Source organism: Aegilops tauschii, chromosome 5 (genome assembly GCF_002575655.3).
Source record: "Aegilops tauschii subsp. strangulata cultivar AL8/78 chromosome 5, Aet v6.0, whole genome shotgun sequence".
NCBI lineage: Eukaryota > Viridiplantae > Streptophyta > Magnoliopsida > Poales > Poaceae > Aegilops > Aegilops tauschii.
Genome location: NC_053039.3, coordinates 390,218,426 through 390,234,678, shown reverse-complemented (window position 1 = coordinate 390,234,678; position 16,253 = coordinate 390,218,426). Strand labels below are relative to the sequence as shown.

General features: G+C 49.9%; 2 protein-coding genes, 1 long non-coding RNA gene and 1 other non-coding gene across 7 annotated transcripts; 2 read left to right on the top strand and 2 right to left on the bottom strand.

Annotated features, from left to right (window-relative positions):
* Positions 1 to 379: 379 nt before the first annotated feature.
* On the top strand, positions 380 to 1,952 carry LOC109773711 (uncharacterized). The gene has a single exon (XR_005757576.3). It is a non-coding gene; the product is annotated as an uncharacterized protein (transcript).
* A 256-nt stretch (positions 1,953 to 2,208) lies between these two features.
* LOC120965192 (uncharacterized) lies at positions 2,209 to 3,337 on the bottom strand. Its single transcript, XR_005757577.3, has 2 exons — positions 3,216 to 3,337; positions 2,209 to 2,467 (listed from the first exon to the last, which is right to left on the bottom strand). It is a non-coding gene; the product is annotated as an uncharacterized lncRNA (long non-coding RNA).
* LOC109773708 (uncharacterized) lies at positions 3,054 to 6,227 on the top strand. Its single transcript, XM_020332414.4, has 3 exons — positions 3,054 to 3,656; positions 3,834 to 4,188; positions 5,042 to 6,227. The coding sequence occupies exons 1-3, from the start codon at positions 3,286 to 3,288 to the stop codon at positions 6,041 to 6,043; spliced, it is 1,728 nt and encodes a 575-aa protein (XP_020188003.1). The 5' UTR covers positions 3,054 to 3,285; the 3' UTR covers positions 6,044 to 6,227.
* Positions 6,228 to 6,428: 201 nt separating this feature from the next.
* On the bottom strand, positions 6,429 to 15,315 carry LOC109773709 (peroxisomal (S)-2-hydroxy-acid oxidase GLO4). 4 transcript variants are annotated; one of them, XM_020332416.4, is made up of 13 exons: positions 14,954 to 15,222; positions 14,583 to 14,639; positions 14,042 to 14,189; positions 13,826 to 13,950; positions 13,693 to 13,739; positions 13,529 to 13,606; positions 13,318 to 13,442; positions 13,008 to 13,068; positions 12,783 to 12,845; positions 12,373 to 12,442; positions 12,149 to 12,249; positions 7,062 to 7,166; positions 6,429 to 6,823 (listed from the first exon to the last, which is right to left on the bottom strand). In XM_020332416.4, the coding sequence occupies exons 3-13, from the start codon at positions 14,185 to 14,187 to the stop codon at positions 6,644 to 6,646; spliced, it is 1,101 nt and encodes a 366-aa protein (XP_020188005.1). In that variant the 5' UTR covers positions 14,188 to 14,189; positions 14,583 to 14,639; positions 14,954 to 15,222; the 3' UTR covers positions 6,429 to 6,643. The 4 variants fall into 4 exon arrangements, with proteins under 4 accessions (XP_020188005.1, XP_020188007.1, XP_045084935.1 ...); XM_020332418.4 differs by having other exon boundaries at positions 14,042 to 14,192; positions 14,954 to 15,148; XM_045229000.2 differs by having other exon boundaries at positions 14,583 to 15,315.
* Positions 15,316 to 16,253: the final 938 nt, after the last annotated feature.

The following is a 16,253-nucleotide window of genomic DNA, read 5'->3' as shown; positions in this document are numbered from 1 at the left end:
AAAGATAATGCCAATAGGATCTCTAGGCATAACACTTTAAAAACAGGATTTGTTCCTTATTTTTCATATAGACCACAAGAGAGCAGCAGTACCCAATAAAACAACTATCCTATCTTTGTCGGTATAGCTAGACAACCAGTTTTGACATAGGTCGAAAAAAGACATTGGAGCTCTCATTCCAGGAGATCGAGGACGATCAGTTACACATTCAATTTCAAGCCATGCTGAGCAGTACTGATTTCGTACATTTCTCGCAAAGACAAAGTACTGGCCCCACCGATTTACCTGACTGAGAAAGGAAAAGAAAAATGGACGTAATCAGCGGTAAAAACGTGTGGGTGAGTAAAACGGAGAGAAAATAACGGCCCGTCCCAGCTCCAACCCAATCCTGTTCCGCCTCCACCCATTTCGTTTCAGTTCCATTCATCCTCCTCCGGTCCTCTCCCCAATTAAGACCAGCCGCGACCGCCGCCGCCGACGACTCCCCCTCCGGCACCCGAAATGGCGTGATCCCTGCCCCCGATTCCCCTCGCCCCCCGCCGTTCAAATACCTCCCGTCCACCGCGACCCCTCCCTCCCCATCCCCGAATCGCGGAGATCCCGGCGCCCCCGAACCCTAACCCTAGCCACCACCACCACCCACCATGAAGGCCTCCATCAAGTTCCGCGACGACGACCGGCCGCTGCTGCGCGCCAAGGTGCCCATCGGCGTGCTCGGGCTGCCGTTCCTCTCGGGCGTCTCGGCCGGCGGCGACGCCGAGGACCTCCGCTTCGATCTCTCCACCGCCTTCCCCTCCGGCCCGGGGCTCCGCCTCTCGTACCGCCCCAACGACCCGCTCCAGCCCTTCGCGCTCTCCATCCGCACGGGCCTCGGCGCGCTCGGCTCTCCCGTCCGCGCCCCCTTGGCGCTCTCCGCCGAGTTCAACCTCCTCTCCTCCAACCCGCCCGCCTTCTCGCTCCTCTTCAAGCCCCGGCTCGGCGACTTCTCCCTCGCCAACTCCGTCCGCTCGCCGCCCTTCCCCGACACCCCCGCGCTGCCGCCGCCCCACAAGCTGGCCGACCTCGCCAACGGCGACGACCACGACCATGAGGGCCACAAGGAGTTCTCCCTCAACGGGAACGGGTTCGCGGCGGACGTCACGGCCGCCGGGACCACCGGCGGAGGGGTGGGCATGCTGCTGTCCGGGATGCGCCTCACGACCAGGAGCATGCTGCCGCTGTGGAACAGGGCGAGCCTGAGGTTCCAGTGGGGGCTGCGTGTGCCACCAGAGCTGAAGGCCGCGCTCGCTGACGATGGATACGGGCGGAAGGCGGGGAGCCTGGCTGTCAGCAAGCTGCCGCTGCTCGTCATGAACAAGATCACAATTGAGCACACACCACGCCGGCATCCCAAGTCTGAAGAGGACAAGAAGGGGAAGAGCGCGCCTGTAGCCCAGGGAGAGGAATTCTCATTGATGAAGAGGCAGCTGGAGGCCCTGAACGATGAGAGCATCATGCTGCGGCACACTGTGGAGGGCCTGCGCGCTGAGATCGGGGTCAGCCGAGCTATCTCAGTTCCCAGCAAGGGCGACGCTCGAAGGATGCCGGCAACGTCGCCGCCTCTGCAAAATCCTTTCCCCGTGAAGCCTGATCTCCATGGAAATGGGAAGGAGCTGGTGGCCAGTGGACCGAATGATGCCAGCGAGGAGCTGAAGAAGGCACTCGAGGCCCGGAGGAAGTGAGCCATTACCGCATTAGTGCTTGCTGACATTGCAAGCTCTGCAATTTTACATCTATTCTGTGCTTAATAATATAGGTTGGTAGGCAGTTTGCGTCCTTGAGTGGAAGCAAACGACATTCTCATAAGGTGATTCAGTAATTTTCCATGTTTTCCATGTCGATCGTCGTGTTAGGATATGTCATTATGTATAAACCTGCGTTTTCGTCTTTGCAAGTTCCTGTTAGTAGTAGAAGTTTCAACTTCTGTTGTGATGTTCAAAATTCTTCTGTTGGCCAGATGCTATTCTGGAGGCATTTTGGTAAACCTGGTTGCTATGATTGCTTTGTGCAAGTGGAGGCATTTTGGTAATCTTGATGCGGTATCTATGTGCAAGTGTGCCTAGTTGCAGTTAAATCTGGGGCCAACTTTTGCATTTGCCTCAGAAAGTGCAGGAATCATGGACCCTGAAAGCGAGAACAGGGAAAATGAATGATCTGACTCCGCATATATTAAATTCCGTAAATAACCTTTTAATTACATAAGGAATGGTCCTCAGAGGTACAGTAGAAGGTAGAATATGTACCAGTCTTTAATCAACACAGTAAGATGCTTCTTTGTGTGCTGCTATGCTTTGATCAAATACTCACTAGATACCTGCAGTATTTAAGGAGTCGATGCTCCTGTCGCCTTCGTCTGCTTGCTGGTAAAATCTGAAGCTAACCTTTGCATCCGGCATCCAAAGAGTTCCTCCAGTAATGAAGGTTCCTCCTGAAATATAAAATTGATGCAAATATTGGTCTGACATGGGCGGCTGGTTTAAAACTTTTGATTTTAGGAACAGTTGGTTTAAAACTCGGTGTACTAGAATCCTGAATTCACTACTTACGAAAAAAATACAATTTCGTCTTCACTCCTTCACCCAGAACAAAGATTGACCGTAGATATGCACATTCGTAGATTCATTGGCCATAAAACAGGAGGTTGCAACCCAGTCAGGCCCCACCTGTCAGTCAGCTAACCAAAGAGACACCGCTTGCCAAATTCAAATAGTTTCCATACTCTGAGCCTCAGGCGTTCCGATGGTCAGATACTACTGCTTTGGATCTAGCCATGACGCTGAAATTTTTAGACAGTTTAGCTCAGTGACGCGCTGCAACAGTTCAACTGTGCTTTGTAACCTTGCGCGCTTTCGCACGTCAGGCTAACGGTAGTGCCGTAGGCCGATCAGTGATCAGGGGGGCAGTATGGGCATCACGCAGGAATTGGCCCGTGGTGGGCCCCGGTTTGAAAATGGCCCTCCCTCTACGGCTCCACCCACCTCTTTTCTATTTGCCCAAATGGCGAAAACGCCCCTGTGGAACGGAGAAATTGCCCGCGCGCGCGGCTATGAACTCTGGGCCGTATCCGTCCTTCCGATAAAAATCAAATCGGAGGCGAGGGAGGGACGAGGAGGAAAAGGAAAAGGCTGACGACGGGAAAAAAATTGACGGAGGAGGGCGAGGGGGAGGGAACCTACCAGCCTGAGACGGCACCACCACTACCGGCGGAGAGAGCACGGCACGGCACGGAGAGGGCTGAGGCGGCGCATGGCGGGCGGATCAGACGGCACCGACGTGCCGGCCGGCGGCGAGATCTGGGGCACGCTGGAGGAGCTGCTGCTGGCGTTCGCCGTGTGCCGGCACGGCACGGCCAGCTGGGACTCGGTGGCCACGGAGGTGCAGGCGCGGTGCCCGCTGGCCGCCCGCCCCCGCCTCACGCCCGGCAGCTGCCGCCTCCGCTTCCACCAGCTCCACCGACGCTTCTCCGCCGGCGGCGGGGCGGAGGAGGAGGAGCAGGAGGATGGGGAGGTCGGCCCTGAGGCCGAGGCCTCCGCCGCCGACGGGTGGCTGGACGAGCTCCGGCGCCTCCGCGTCGCCGAGCTCCGGCGCGAGGTCGAGCGATGCGATCTCTCCATCGGGTAAAAACGATTATAGTAGTACTGTATATCCGAACCGATAAAACCACCGTTTGAATTGAAGGAAAACCTTTCACCGCGCGCCTCGTGGCCCGTCCGATGGCGAATCCTGCGGCCGCCATTTTTGCAGAGCACGATGTTTATTTATTTACTTGTTCGTTTTGTTTTTACTTGTCGCAGGACGTTGCAGAGCAAGGTGGAGCTGATGAAGGAAGAGCGGGAGCGGAGCCTGTCGAGTGGCGAGGCGAAGCCGGAGGGGGTGACCGGCGACGAGAACGTGTCGAGCGAGGAGCCCGGGCGGTCGTGCCGGGAGTCCAACTCCACAGATCTGAAGCGCCCCGGCGCCGCCGCCAAGGCGGCTGAGGAGGCGGCCAAGGAGGAGCTGTCCGGGGAGTCCAAGGAGAGCGCCGTGAGCCTGCAGTGCCGGCGGCGGAAGGCGAGCGCCGAGGAGGAGGCCGACGAGCCGCTGGCCGCCCTGCTCGACAGGGTCGCCGCCAGGTTCGGCCCCGTGTTCGAGCAGCTGCAGGAGAGCCAGGTAAAAATCTCCATCAGAGTTACCGCCCCCGCCCTGCGCTGCCCGTCCTGTCCCTTCCCTTCCCTTCGCCGTCGGCCGCTACCCGCCATGTCAAAACTTTCTGTTTACTGTTACTAGGGGTAAAAACGAGGAGAGAACGTAGACGTACACGGTGGAAACCAAAGAGCACGAAGCATGTCAGATGCTAGGTGTTCGTCCGTCTCATGATACGGATATGGTTAGGCTGGCGCGCACGCACGCACGCACGCACGCGGCATGATGGCCTGCGATTAGCAGCACTGACCGGCCGGCCGGCCGCCCGATCTACGTGACCGGAGCAAAGCCAGCGCGTCATCGCGGTGCCCGCACGCACGCCTCGGCACCCATGACGGACGGACCCCATGTTTGTTGCTGTGGTAGTGGTAGGTGGCCAGGTGGGTGTGTAGCAGCTGCTGCAGTGCTGCGTATGGTCATGGACCATCGCCGGCCGAACGGGTTGGGTGATGATGCGGGAGAAATTCTTTGCCGTTCAAGCCATCGAGTGTCATCTCTAGCCGAGCGCTAACGCCTGTTCGTTCGAGCTCGTGTCTCTCGCGCAAGAGAAGAGAGAAAAGTTGCTGCTTTCTGCGGGTCGGATGATGATCCATCCGGCGATTCGATTCCTTGTCGCACGGGCCAGTCGGGTGCCGCGTTGCGGTCACCACCACATGGGCGGCCGTCCGTGGGTGCATGCCGCCTCAACAGCACTCGATCGAGGACCCGAGATGCTTGGCAGATTTTTTTTTCGTCTACGCTTTCATTTGTGATTTTTTAATTATTTTTCGCTGTTTATTCACGTGCTGGTGGGTCCGCTTTGCTTTGGTCTGCTGTGCAGGAGAGCGAGTCGTACCGGGGCACGATCAGGCGGCACGTGGACCTGGAGGCCATGCGCCGGAAGCTGGACGGCGCGGCGGGCTACGCCAGCAGCGCCGAGCTCTACCGCGACCTGCTGCTGCTCTGCGCCAACGCCGCCGTCTACCTCCCGCGCCACGCGCCCGACCACGCCGCCGCCGCGCTCAACGCCCTCCGCCTCGTCTCCGCGCAGGTCTCCGCCTCGCTCCGCGAGTCCCCGACCAAGCGGGAGCCGCCGAGCGGCGCCAACCCCCCACCGGCGCCGGCGGTGGGGCTGGACCCTCGGAGGGCCGAGGCCGACATCGTCGGGCCGCTCATCCAGAAAGCTGCCAAGCCGCTCATCTTCTGCCGCAAGAGGAGCTCCATCGCCAAGGCTGCCGCGGCGGCGGCCGTCGCGAGGAAGGAGGAGGCCGCGGAGAAGCCGGACGTTGAGGAGGAGGCTGAGAGCGACGGCGAGAAGAAGGCCGCCGTGGCCGCGGCGGCCAAGGGCAAGGCGTGGGGTACGGGGACGAAGAAGACCCGCGGCCCCGGCAAGAACTCGGCTCTGAGCCGCAAGAAGGCGGCGGCAGCTGCGGAAGAAGCGGCTTCGGCGGCGGCTGAGAAGAAGGACAACGGGGACTCCGACGGGGCGGCCGCCGGTGGGCTGCCCAAGAAGCGGATCGCCGTGGACTTCCTGAAGCGGCTGAACCAGGGCAAGTCGTCGCCCCCGAAGAAGAGAGGGTCGCCGCTGACGAAGCGGAAGCGGTCGGCGCCGGCGCCGGAGGAGGAGGAGGAGCAGCAGCCCAAGGCCAGGAGGGGGCCAGGCAGGAAGAACACCGGCCGCGGTGGCTCCAAGGCAGGAGCCAAGTCTAGCGCGACGAAGAAAAGTGTCGGGCGGCCACAGAAACGGGGCGCTGCTCCGGCGACTCCGCCGCCGGCAAAGAGGGCCAAGGTGAACAGGTCGGAGAGGTCCTCCTCGTCGTCGAGGCGAGGAGGGAGGAAGTAGTCGCCATTGGAGTAGCTTAGTAGATGTAGCCGGTAGAGATTTACGTGTACTAGTATTAGGAGGAAGTGATAGCTGTGTGTAAATCATGTAGTGTGCTTGCACTGTTAGGGCGTCCTAGACACTCACCACTGAACTGACGACATGTTGTAATCGGACTAACAGATCGAATGTCGTGCATAGCGCAGAAGATGCGGGCGAAGTGACGGTGAGCGGCGAGCTGCATCCGGTAACGGCGCCGGGTCAGGAGCAAAGGATAGAGCGGATGGTTCACGCGACGACCTCTGAAATAAGCAAACGCAACTCTTTTTTTTCTTCTAGTCTAGTGAAGAAACGTAGTTTGGCGACGTCACGCTACTCCGCGACACGCAAAGAGCAAGGCCGGTCATCCAGTGGATCAAACATAAATAAATCATCTCATGTTTTAGTTCTACTACTACTACAAAACCTCACACTCGTTCGTCCCCACTGATGTGAGGTGTATCCAATGAGAAATGGCATAGCCGGGATTCACCAAGCTCCTTATTTTTCAAGCGCGAATACAAAGGGCACGTCTGGGAGGTAACAACTCGCCCTTGCCACATACCAGCACGCACGAATGGCTCACAGCAGCGACCTCATCCGGTCGCCCTCGGTCTGGACACGGTCCCGGGTGATCTCGGCGACGCTCCGGCAGCCGCAGAGCGTCATGGCCAGCTCCAGCTCCCGGTTCAGCATCTCGATCACGTGCTTGGCCCCGGCCTCGCCCCGCGCCGCCAGCCCGTACATCACCGGCCTCCCCACCTGAAACCACACGCACACAACACTTGAATTCAAAACCTTTTCGGTTCTGCATGCACGATGCGTATGTACTCCCTCCGTTCCTAAATATTTGTCTTTTTAGATATTTCAACAAATGACTACATACGAAGCAAAATGAGTGAATCTACACTCTAAAATGTCTACATACATCCGTATGTGGTAGTTCATTTGAAATGACTAGAAAGACAAATATTTAGAAACAGAGGGAATACGTACGTACCATGACTGCCCGGGCACCGAGCGCCAGCGCCTTGAGCACGTCGGTCCCCCGCTGGATTCCACCGTCCACCAGCACCGGCACCGCCCCCGCCACCGCCTTTACTACCTGCACACACGACGGCACCGTGATGTCCTGGACTCCGAGAGATCACAATATACAACTGGGAGTTGGAGAGAATTGGGTACCGGGAAGAGCAGGAGAGGAGGAAGGGGTATGACAGCCGTGCTCTCTTTCATTAGCCATAAGTTTACCACCTTCGAACTGACATGTTTTTTTAGGGGGGTTCTTTTTTTTTAGCGGAAGGGGGGTTCTTTTTTTAGGGGGATTCGAACTGACATGTTATAACAAGGCACCACGGGCCAAAACGGTCGGTCCACTCCCGCTCCAACATTGCCCATATAAATAACGCACACTACACACTGTTGAAGGCGTAACTTCAGGTTTACTTCTAAAAATTCCCTATAATAGAGGTGAGGCCCAATCCTCCCAATTTAATAAAGCATCGCTATGGTGTTCTTAGGATCAGTTGCCACACCGTAATCAGAGATAATGTGGCTCAAGTGTTCAAGTTTAGGCTGTCAGGCTAAGCAAACGTGCACTTACTTCTACTGCCAAACAATTGGCGTTTCCCCAAAATCGTGAACCTTGTTTGCAGATGTTCTAAGTGCGGTTCCATGTTTTTGTTGTACACTAATATATCACCCATAAAAATTAAGACAAACTAATATGATCAAATAGGAATTCATTGGGCACTTTAATATTAAAGGAGCATTGGCAAGCCCAAAAGGGCATCGCCCTGAACTAGAAAGGCCCAGGTGTGTCTTAAAAGTTGTTTCATTTCATCTAGGGGAGCCATTCTTATTTGGTGATACCGAGCTTGTAGATCCAGTTGAGAAAACCAACTAGTGCTAACCAATTCATCTAATGTTACCATAGAAAACTTATTTTTAACCGTGATGTTGTTTAAGTTCCTGTAATTTACACAAAACCTTCAAGAGCCATCTTGTTAACTAGCATACGGGTGAAGCAAATGGACTAAGACTGGGTGTAATGATGCTTGCAATGATGATCTAAGCTACATGTCGTTATGTTTCATCCTTTTATAAAGGAGAATACATGTATGGTCTTGAATTGATATGAAAGACACCAGGAAGTAGATGTATATCATCATCAAGAACAATCAATGGAGGCAATGTAGTTGGTTCTTGAAAATGTCAACACAATGCTATAGAAGAGGTTGAATCATCATATGTGAATCTTTTGTTGTATACTCCACCAAAATACTTGTTCTAGGAATAACACATGAATTTCAGAAGGAGATTCGTTGTTCACTCCATGTAGAGTGATCAAAACACCAGTATGAGGAAATTGCGCCCATTTTAGGTCAGAGCCACCCACTACTGCAGACAATCTATGCCTAAGGTCATGTAATAGCCTCCTAAGCCCACCACCTTTGCCGAGAAAGTGAGTGTGCGATCTTGGGCTCACTAGCTAAGGTTCTGAACTTCGGTATACAAGAGAGTACTTCACTATTGTCTACTATCAAGCTCGGTAGAGATTGTGGTTCAACTACAAATTTGGGCAACAAAGCTGAATCAAATAAACCATGTGAACTACCCGAGTCAAGAAGAATGAGTACCACTTGACTACTAATGAGAGCTTGATCACCTCCTGATTGTGCATTAACTGAAGTTGAAGCTCATCCACTGATGCTTCTTGAGAAACCATAACATCTAGCATTTCATCAAAAAGAAGCTCACCTGTCTCCATGGCTTATAGCTAAGCAGGTTATCGTTTTCTAGAAACATGCCTTGGGCCTACTTTCTCTCCACAACTAAAACAAAGGTCGTGTGAAACTGCATCTAATCCCCTTGGTGAATTTTGGTAGTGAGTCCAAGATCTCAAGGAATTAATGCCTACTGCAAGATTATTTCAAGAAAGTTCCTTTGGGTGCAACAAAGGAATGGAAGGTGACCCCCCACAAATTTACATGAAGACAAGTGGTGGTCAAGCCAAAGGGTTCTTCTTTTTTATTCTAGTGATGTAAGATCACATTGAGTCCATAAGCATGGCATTACTATCAAAAGGGGACGAGGATCCTGTGATGAGTTTCTTTCCCCATGCGCTTAATGATCAAACTCCAGAGCCCTCAAAATCCTTCAAAGTTCCTCCACTATATCTACCCAACTTTCACACTTTAGAGTTGTCGAGCTCTTCCAGTCGGAACCGCCGAGCAATACACCAGATATATGCCGTTGCAAAACCCCTTCTAATTCGGAGCTGCTAATCATTCCATTCAGAATCACCGAAGCTCTTGGCAAACCTTTTAACTTGTTGCCTTTTCAGAATTTTTGAAGCAACAACAAGAGTGTGCAACTACTGAAGTGTTCCCTTGGGAGCCTCCGAATGATCCCTGGTCGAACCGTTTGAGTCATTTGAAAGTCACCTCTTTTATTCACGTGGAGTCTCCGAGCTGATCACTCCAGAGCTTCCTAGTTGTGCAATAAAGTTGGTAACAGCAAGATTTCTAGTATCTCCTATTTATACTCTCACCTATCCCACCTGTTCACTCGAAACAAATTCCAAACCCGTAATATGTTCTAAGGGAGAACTCCACCTCCTTGTGATGATTTTAAAGGGCTGTCTACTCCAACAATCCAAGATAATCCTTTGAGACCTAATCCCCTCTTGCTTTCCACTCCTATTTCTCAAATCCAAAAGCCAAATCTTGAGAGAGTTTGAGTGTTGATGAGATTATCTTTTGAAGCACAAGAGCAAGGGATTCATCACCAATCACTTTTCGAGGTTTTGGAGGGTGTGCACCTCCTAGATCAGCTAGGTGCTTGGAAGCCTTGAAGTTGTGAAGAAACCAAGAAGTTTGTAAGGGCTTGGAGATCACCTACTTGGTGAAGATCTACCTTTAGTGAGGCTAGTCCTTTGTGGGCGTACGACATGGTGGAATAAGTTGGTTGCTCCTTCATGGACCCTTCGTGGGTGAGTTCCCTACGTGGAATGTACCTTAGTGGGATCTCGCAATCGTTATCCTTGTGATCTTAGGTCCTTGTGGATTGAAGACTCCATCAACGTGGATGTAAAATAGCGCAACTATCCGAACCACAGGAAAAATCTTCACTGATCTAGTTCGTGTTTGCATATCTCTAATTCTACCTGTTACTTTCACTTGCATGTCTTTACTTTCTGCAGCTCATACTTTCATAAACTTGCATGTGTACGGTGCTTGATAGATTGCTAGAAAAGCCTAAAATTGCCAATGGAACTAAAATTTGGGAAAAAGAGTCCCCTTTTGGCTTAGTAGTCACCCCCCTCTATACGTACTTAATCGATCCTACACCCTGCACACACATGCAGTCTTTTAGTTTCCTGGCCTTCCACATATTGCTATGATGTGTTGTTGTTGATTTAGCATCAGACTTCTCATAGACACGCTTGTGCAATGGATCACATGATGGTTTCGCTATGCTCAGGATGTCCTCTTGAACTGTTGCAAGCCTCTATCTCGCTAGCCATTGCACGTAACAGAATTTTGAAAATGCCCTTTTGTTCATCCTTCAAACGCTAACACAAAACGTGTCACAAGAATGTGTCACTTACCACATTCATACAAATGCAACTGCTACACAAACTGTTAGAACTCCGTTTTGTATCCCCCCATGGAGCTGGTCCACATGAGCACTATTAACGTGCATATATTGTCTTGGTGTATATTATGATCGAATTCCTACAGCACCGCCTCCTGAAATTGAGCCCACATTGGCCACGATGACTTGTCTTTTGACATGGTACTAGTGAGCCACATTGCCAATCATATGTCGTGCAGACGATGTGGCCTCGAACCCGTCAAGGAAATACAAAGCGAAGTAAGATGTTTACCCATCCAACTAGGTTCGTACATCAGTGACGTCGAACGCGGGGAGTTCATCTTGGGCATCCATGGACACCAGTCACTAGTGTGGAGTTAGGAAATTTGGCTGCAGTGGTGGTCGCAGGATGCTGCCCTCCTTAGATGGCGGCAAGAGGGTCTGCATGCCCTTCATGGCGCGGCGATTGCCGCCTCCTAGCGCACATGCCTAGCGACATAATGGATAAATTGGCTTCAATGTAAATCAGATCGATCCATTCAACTTGCTCCCCAAACGCCTGACCTAGTTCATCCAGATGAGCAAAAATAAAATTGATTTTTCCCTATTTCTCTCATATCCATTCTAATTTGTCCAATTCGGACATCACCCTGGTCTTGAGCGCTTCTATTGTCGAGAAAACTCAACACACTGCACGCTAGCCTTGGACGACCCGTCGCAATTTCAGCTCTAAATCATCCAACCCGATTCGGGATTTAAGCAGATCGGGCCCTAAGGCCTCCAACAACATTCCTAAGAATTTACTAGTACGATCGCAATGATATGAAGTATGCCACATCAACACTGGCTCTGGTACCAACTTGTGATATCCTGAACTCCAAGCAATCACGATACAATGGGATCTTGGAGAGACGGGGATCATGAAAGAGCAGGAAAGGAGGAAGAAGAACAGAGGAGGAGAGGATTCAATGTTCATTAATTCGCTACCAGATTTGGACGAGTGTACCACGGGCCTTAACAGCTCACCCACTCCCATCCCAACATGGCCCATATAAATAACGACACCACACTCTAGATCAAAAGTGTAACTTTAGGTTGCGTCGTCCTCTTGCAAGGCGCAATCCTTGTCAGCATGGGGACGGCCGCGCTGGTAGATGCGCCGCCTTAAGAATGTCTTTTATGTATAGGAAAGCTTCATTGCCTCTCTGGCCCTTTGCATGGACTAATGCACACCCCTTTTTAAGGATATACTCCTTCCGTTCCTTTATATTTGTCTTTTTAGAGATTTTAAATGGACTACCACATATGGATGTATTTAGACATATTTTAAAGTGTAGATTTACTCATTTTGCTCCGTATGTAGTCACTTGTTGAAATCTCTAGAAAGACAAATATTTAGAACGGAGGGAATATGACATAAAATCTACTTGATTGTCTCTGCTGATCAAAATGAAAGACGAGAAGAACGATGAGCACGCTTCAGTATACCTCTTCGAGCACGGATATGGTGGCAGGCGCATAGTCAAGCTGCCGACCGCCGTGGTTGGAGACGATCACACCGGCCGCCCCAGCCTCCACTGCTTTTCTAGCTGTTTGTTCCCCACGGCGTTCAGTGTCACGCAGAAATAAATGATGATTAACAAGTTGCAAGATTAACACAAATTTATCCTCTCAATTACAGTGAGGATGTTTTACAGTGGCCACAGACTTACCGTCCTCAGCCGTGAGGATGCCCTTCACTAGAATCGGCAGGCTGGTTATGGATTTCAGCCACTCCACATCCTGCGCAGAGGGTTACCGGAGACAGAATGTCAGAATCCATGTGCCAATTTCCAATATACTCCTGGATGATTGCCTCGTTTTCAGACATCAGTGCAGCAGCCTAGTTAGTACTGGAGCAGTTCAAGGTTACTGTCTCCCTATATATACATACAGGGCAGGACTACATGTTATATCAGCATGTCCTACTACTGAGTGTGCCTAATTGTGCTTGAAACTACAGTTGAATATACTTGTGAAATGTCCACACCCCGCAAAAAAAAAGAATATACTTATGAAATACTGAAGCATACACTGTAGTATCTAAAATTTTAGTTTGCATATAGGTGCCGATTTTCAATACCTTCCATGATAAGGATGGATCCATCGTATCCCGCACGTATTTCGCAAGCTGCGAGCCGTCTGTCTGCAAATGCGAAATATATGAGTTTGTGCTTGAGTCTTTCAGAAAGGAAAATGAGTTCATGCAGTATCTGAGTATCATAAACTATTTTTTTCCAGAACGAACAAATTATTATTTTCAAGTAAATATACTCTAGGTAATTCTACCGAACAGACATTGACTCACAGTATCAAGATTCTCCAATGAAATTAAACCTTCGAGGTTTGGCTTGTCAGGAGCAACCATCCTGCATGAGCAATCACATCAGCAAACTGAACATAAGAAGTCTGCACCATGGTGATTGTTTAAGATCTTGAAATGCCACATGAATATCTTTTAGGTATAATTGTATCTCATATTATTAAGAATCTAAGGTAGTACTAAAAGAACTACCAGATTAAGGTTGAAATTCCCATATGGTCATTTTAGTGGGTTAGTATATGTAGACTAAAAATAACATAATGTTGTACAAAGAAATTTTAAAATATAACTTTACTTATTTCTAATATCACGTTCACGACGACCGAGCATTGGATTATCAACTGTCAAAACAATTGCCTTGAATCCACTGCTCTCCGCCCGCCGTACCAATGTTGCTGAAACAGCTCTCTTCTTAAACACCTATGATGTTAGTAAAAAATAAAATCAGAAATCACATCATCATGAAAGGAATTATATAACTGGAGCTTGAAGTCTAGATGTCATACATATAACTGATAAAAACGAATCGCATCACAACTGGCGGCAACCTCCTCGATTCTGCAATTGGATGAGAAGGATAGCACCTGTACTTGAAAAATACAAACATGTATAGAAATCCACAGCAGAAATAAAAGTCGAGCGAAAGATCTTGTTATCAGATGTCACCAACCATTAGGCTATTACATGATGCTGCAGCTTTTGCTGTAGCCACCTCCCCTGAAATAAGCATTGAGATGTAGGGATATTACCAGAGCTTAGATGCCACATTTTAACATTCTGAAATAACTTTAGAATTTTGGGACCTTCTGGGTTTGCTACTTTGTGTGACCCCGTTGGTGCAACAATTATGGGAGAGGGCATGTTATATCCCAACAAGCTTGTCGACATGTCTATGTTGCTGACATCTACAAGAACCCGAGGTCGTAACCTGCAGAATACACACCAAGAAAATCTTCAAGTCTAAACTCTTCAGGTCAATGAAGATTTTACCTATAAGATTCAAGTCTATAGGAAAGTACAAAATTCTTCCATATGCCGCGATATTGTCCCTCAATGTGTGTTCATCCTCCGCTCCTCCGTTGATGTAATCATAGTGCATCTTTGACAGTGCTTTTTTGGCCAGTTCTTGATACTCACGAACGTTGACTGGTAGATTGTTCTCCATTTCTGCTGGTACATATAGTGGTTATAGGTCATCCAGCTGATGCAAATATCTATTCAACCATACATCGGCCCGGAATATAATTTTAACACATGACCAACTAAGCTGCATACTTTTCAGTGCTAGAACCCCATCATTACATCTTTTAAACATATACAGAGCTTCAATTGATGTCCCTATATTCCCCCTTGCAAAGAAAATCTCTCTTTATACTTCAGAAAGAGCTATAAAATACAGTAGTAACCGCCTTTCGGAGCTGCCCTTTTCTTTTTTAGTAGACAACCTACTGCTTATGTTGCCTGATTTTTTTAGCCAATTTGTTTCTCTTTCGAACATGAGGCGAAATGCGCATCGTTTACCATTAGAAGTACACACACAAAGATGGAGAAAAAACTTACAAGGGTAAACCGGCAATGGATTCTTCTCCAGCGTGGTTTTAGATGATGTAGTTGTAGCTGTAGCATGTACCAATGCAAATTGGGATGACTCAGGATCTCAAACTACTCAAGTACAAAGCCCCATGACTGCACACAATGATGCGAGTCGGCCTATTGTTCAAAGGTACTACTCCTCTACCACATCCTTTTCGAAAAAAAACTACTCCTCTACCACATCCCCAAAATGGATAAACAGAGGTACGGCTTAGCACCAATTCATAGAGAAATTCGACGCTCAGAAACCGCAAAACACATCTGAAACTTCACTGGCAGAAATACAAAATACGCAGCTATGTTCAGATCAGCGAGACCGGTGCTCTCTGGTGTATTACCTGTAGCGCTGGTAGCAGTGGCTACAACAAATCTGCACTAACAGAAATCTAGACGCAAAGAGAGCTGGAGAAATACAGCAAACCGAGAGCGGAGCGGCCGTATGAGACAGCCAACTGAAGGAGGGCGTGGAGCAGCAATCAAGCAAGCAACATAGATCTAGAGATTAGTTTAGGGGGGAATGGGCAGCAATGGAGATGCCTGGAGGATGAAATGACCAATGATTGCTGGCTGCTGGCTGGGAGCGGATAAGATAACCAAGAATCAAGACAAAGCGGGACATGCCAATTTCAAACAGTATTGAACACGTCGATGGCGGATTTCAGCGGCGGCTCCGTCAATAACTATGAAAATAAAATAAAACGGAGCTAAGCCCATTTTGCTCTTTGCTTAAATCATGGGGGAAAAAAATCATATAACCGAGTTAATTACATGGAGGCACTGGCGGAGCTAGACAAGATACTAGGGGGGACCAAACATAAAACATGGATGCTTGAGGGGGCCAAAGACTATAATTTTTCTAATCTAATCAGCCCCTAAAAAAATTCTTCCTAATTTTGTCCAAGGCTGGGGGGGGGCACGGCACCTGCAGCAGTGCACGTAGCTCCGCCACTGCATGGAGGTACCACAATTGGGGCATTGGGTGAGGATTGGAACCACTTTACGTAATCTTTACATGTCAATACAAATATTGGGGGTGCACGGCAACATGACGATCTAAACGCCGTATAAACATGTATAGACGCTGAAACTGACCGGTGGGGCTCTCCAAATTCCAGTCAGGTGCCACGATGGCCAATCGGCGCGTGCCCGCGTGCTGACTAGGACGAGTACAACTCGGTCGTTCTTAACCTGGCTCGTTTGAACCAGTTCGGCCAGTCGCCCCCTACCTCTCTCGCACAGCTGCTCTGCGGCGATGGCGGTGGAGACCTTCCCGGCTTAGGTAGCACCACGGCAGGAGGAATCGACGGTGCCGGCGGCTACTCTAGCTCTGCGTACTCCAACGACGACGACAATTTTTTAGAGCCGGTGTTGTCCATGGAGTAGCGGGTGCGGATGGCGCATATTTGGGTGGTGAACCCTAGCACTCGCCATTACTGGACGCATGGAATCAACAGTGTGTTGTAAGTTATCCTTTCCTCCTTTGCTAACTGAAAATGGGGATTGGGGGTTAGGTTTACTTTCTTCTTTTTTCTGTTAACTCCAAATGGGGATTAGGGTTAGGCATCACTGTTCTTCCTTGCATGTCAACTCAAATTGTGGATTAGGCCTAACTGTTCATTCAAATTGTGGATTAGGGTT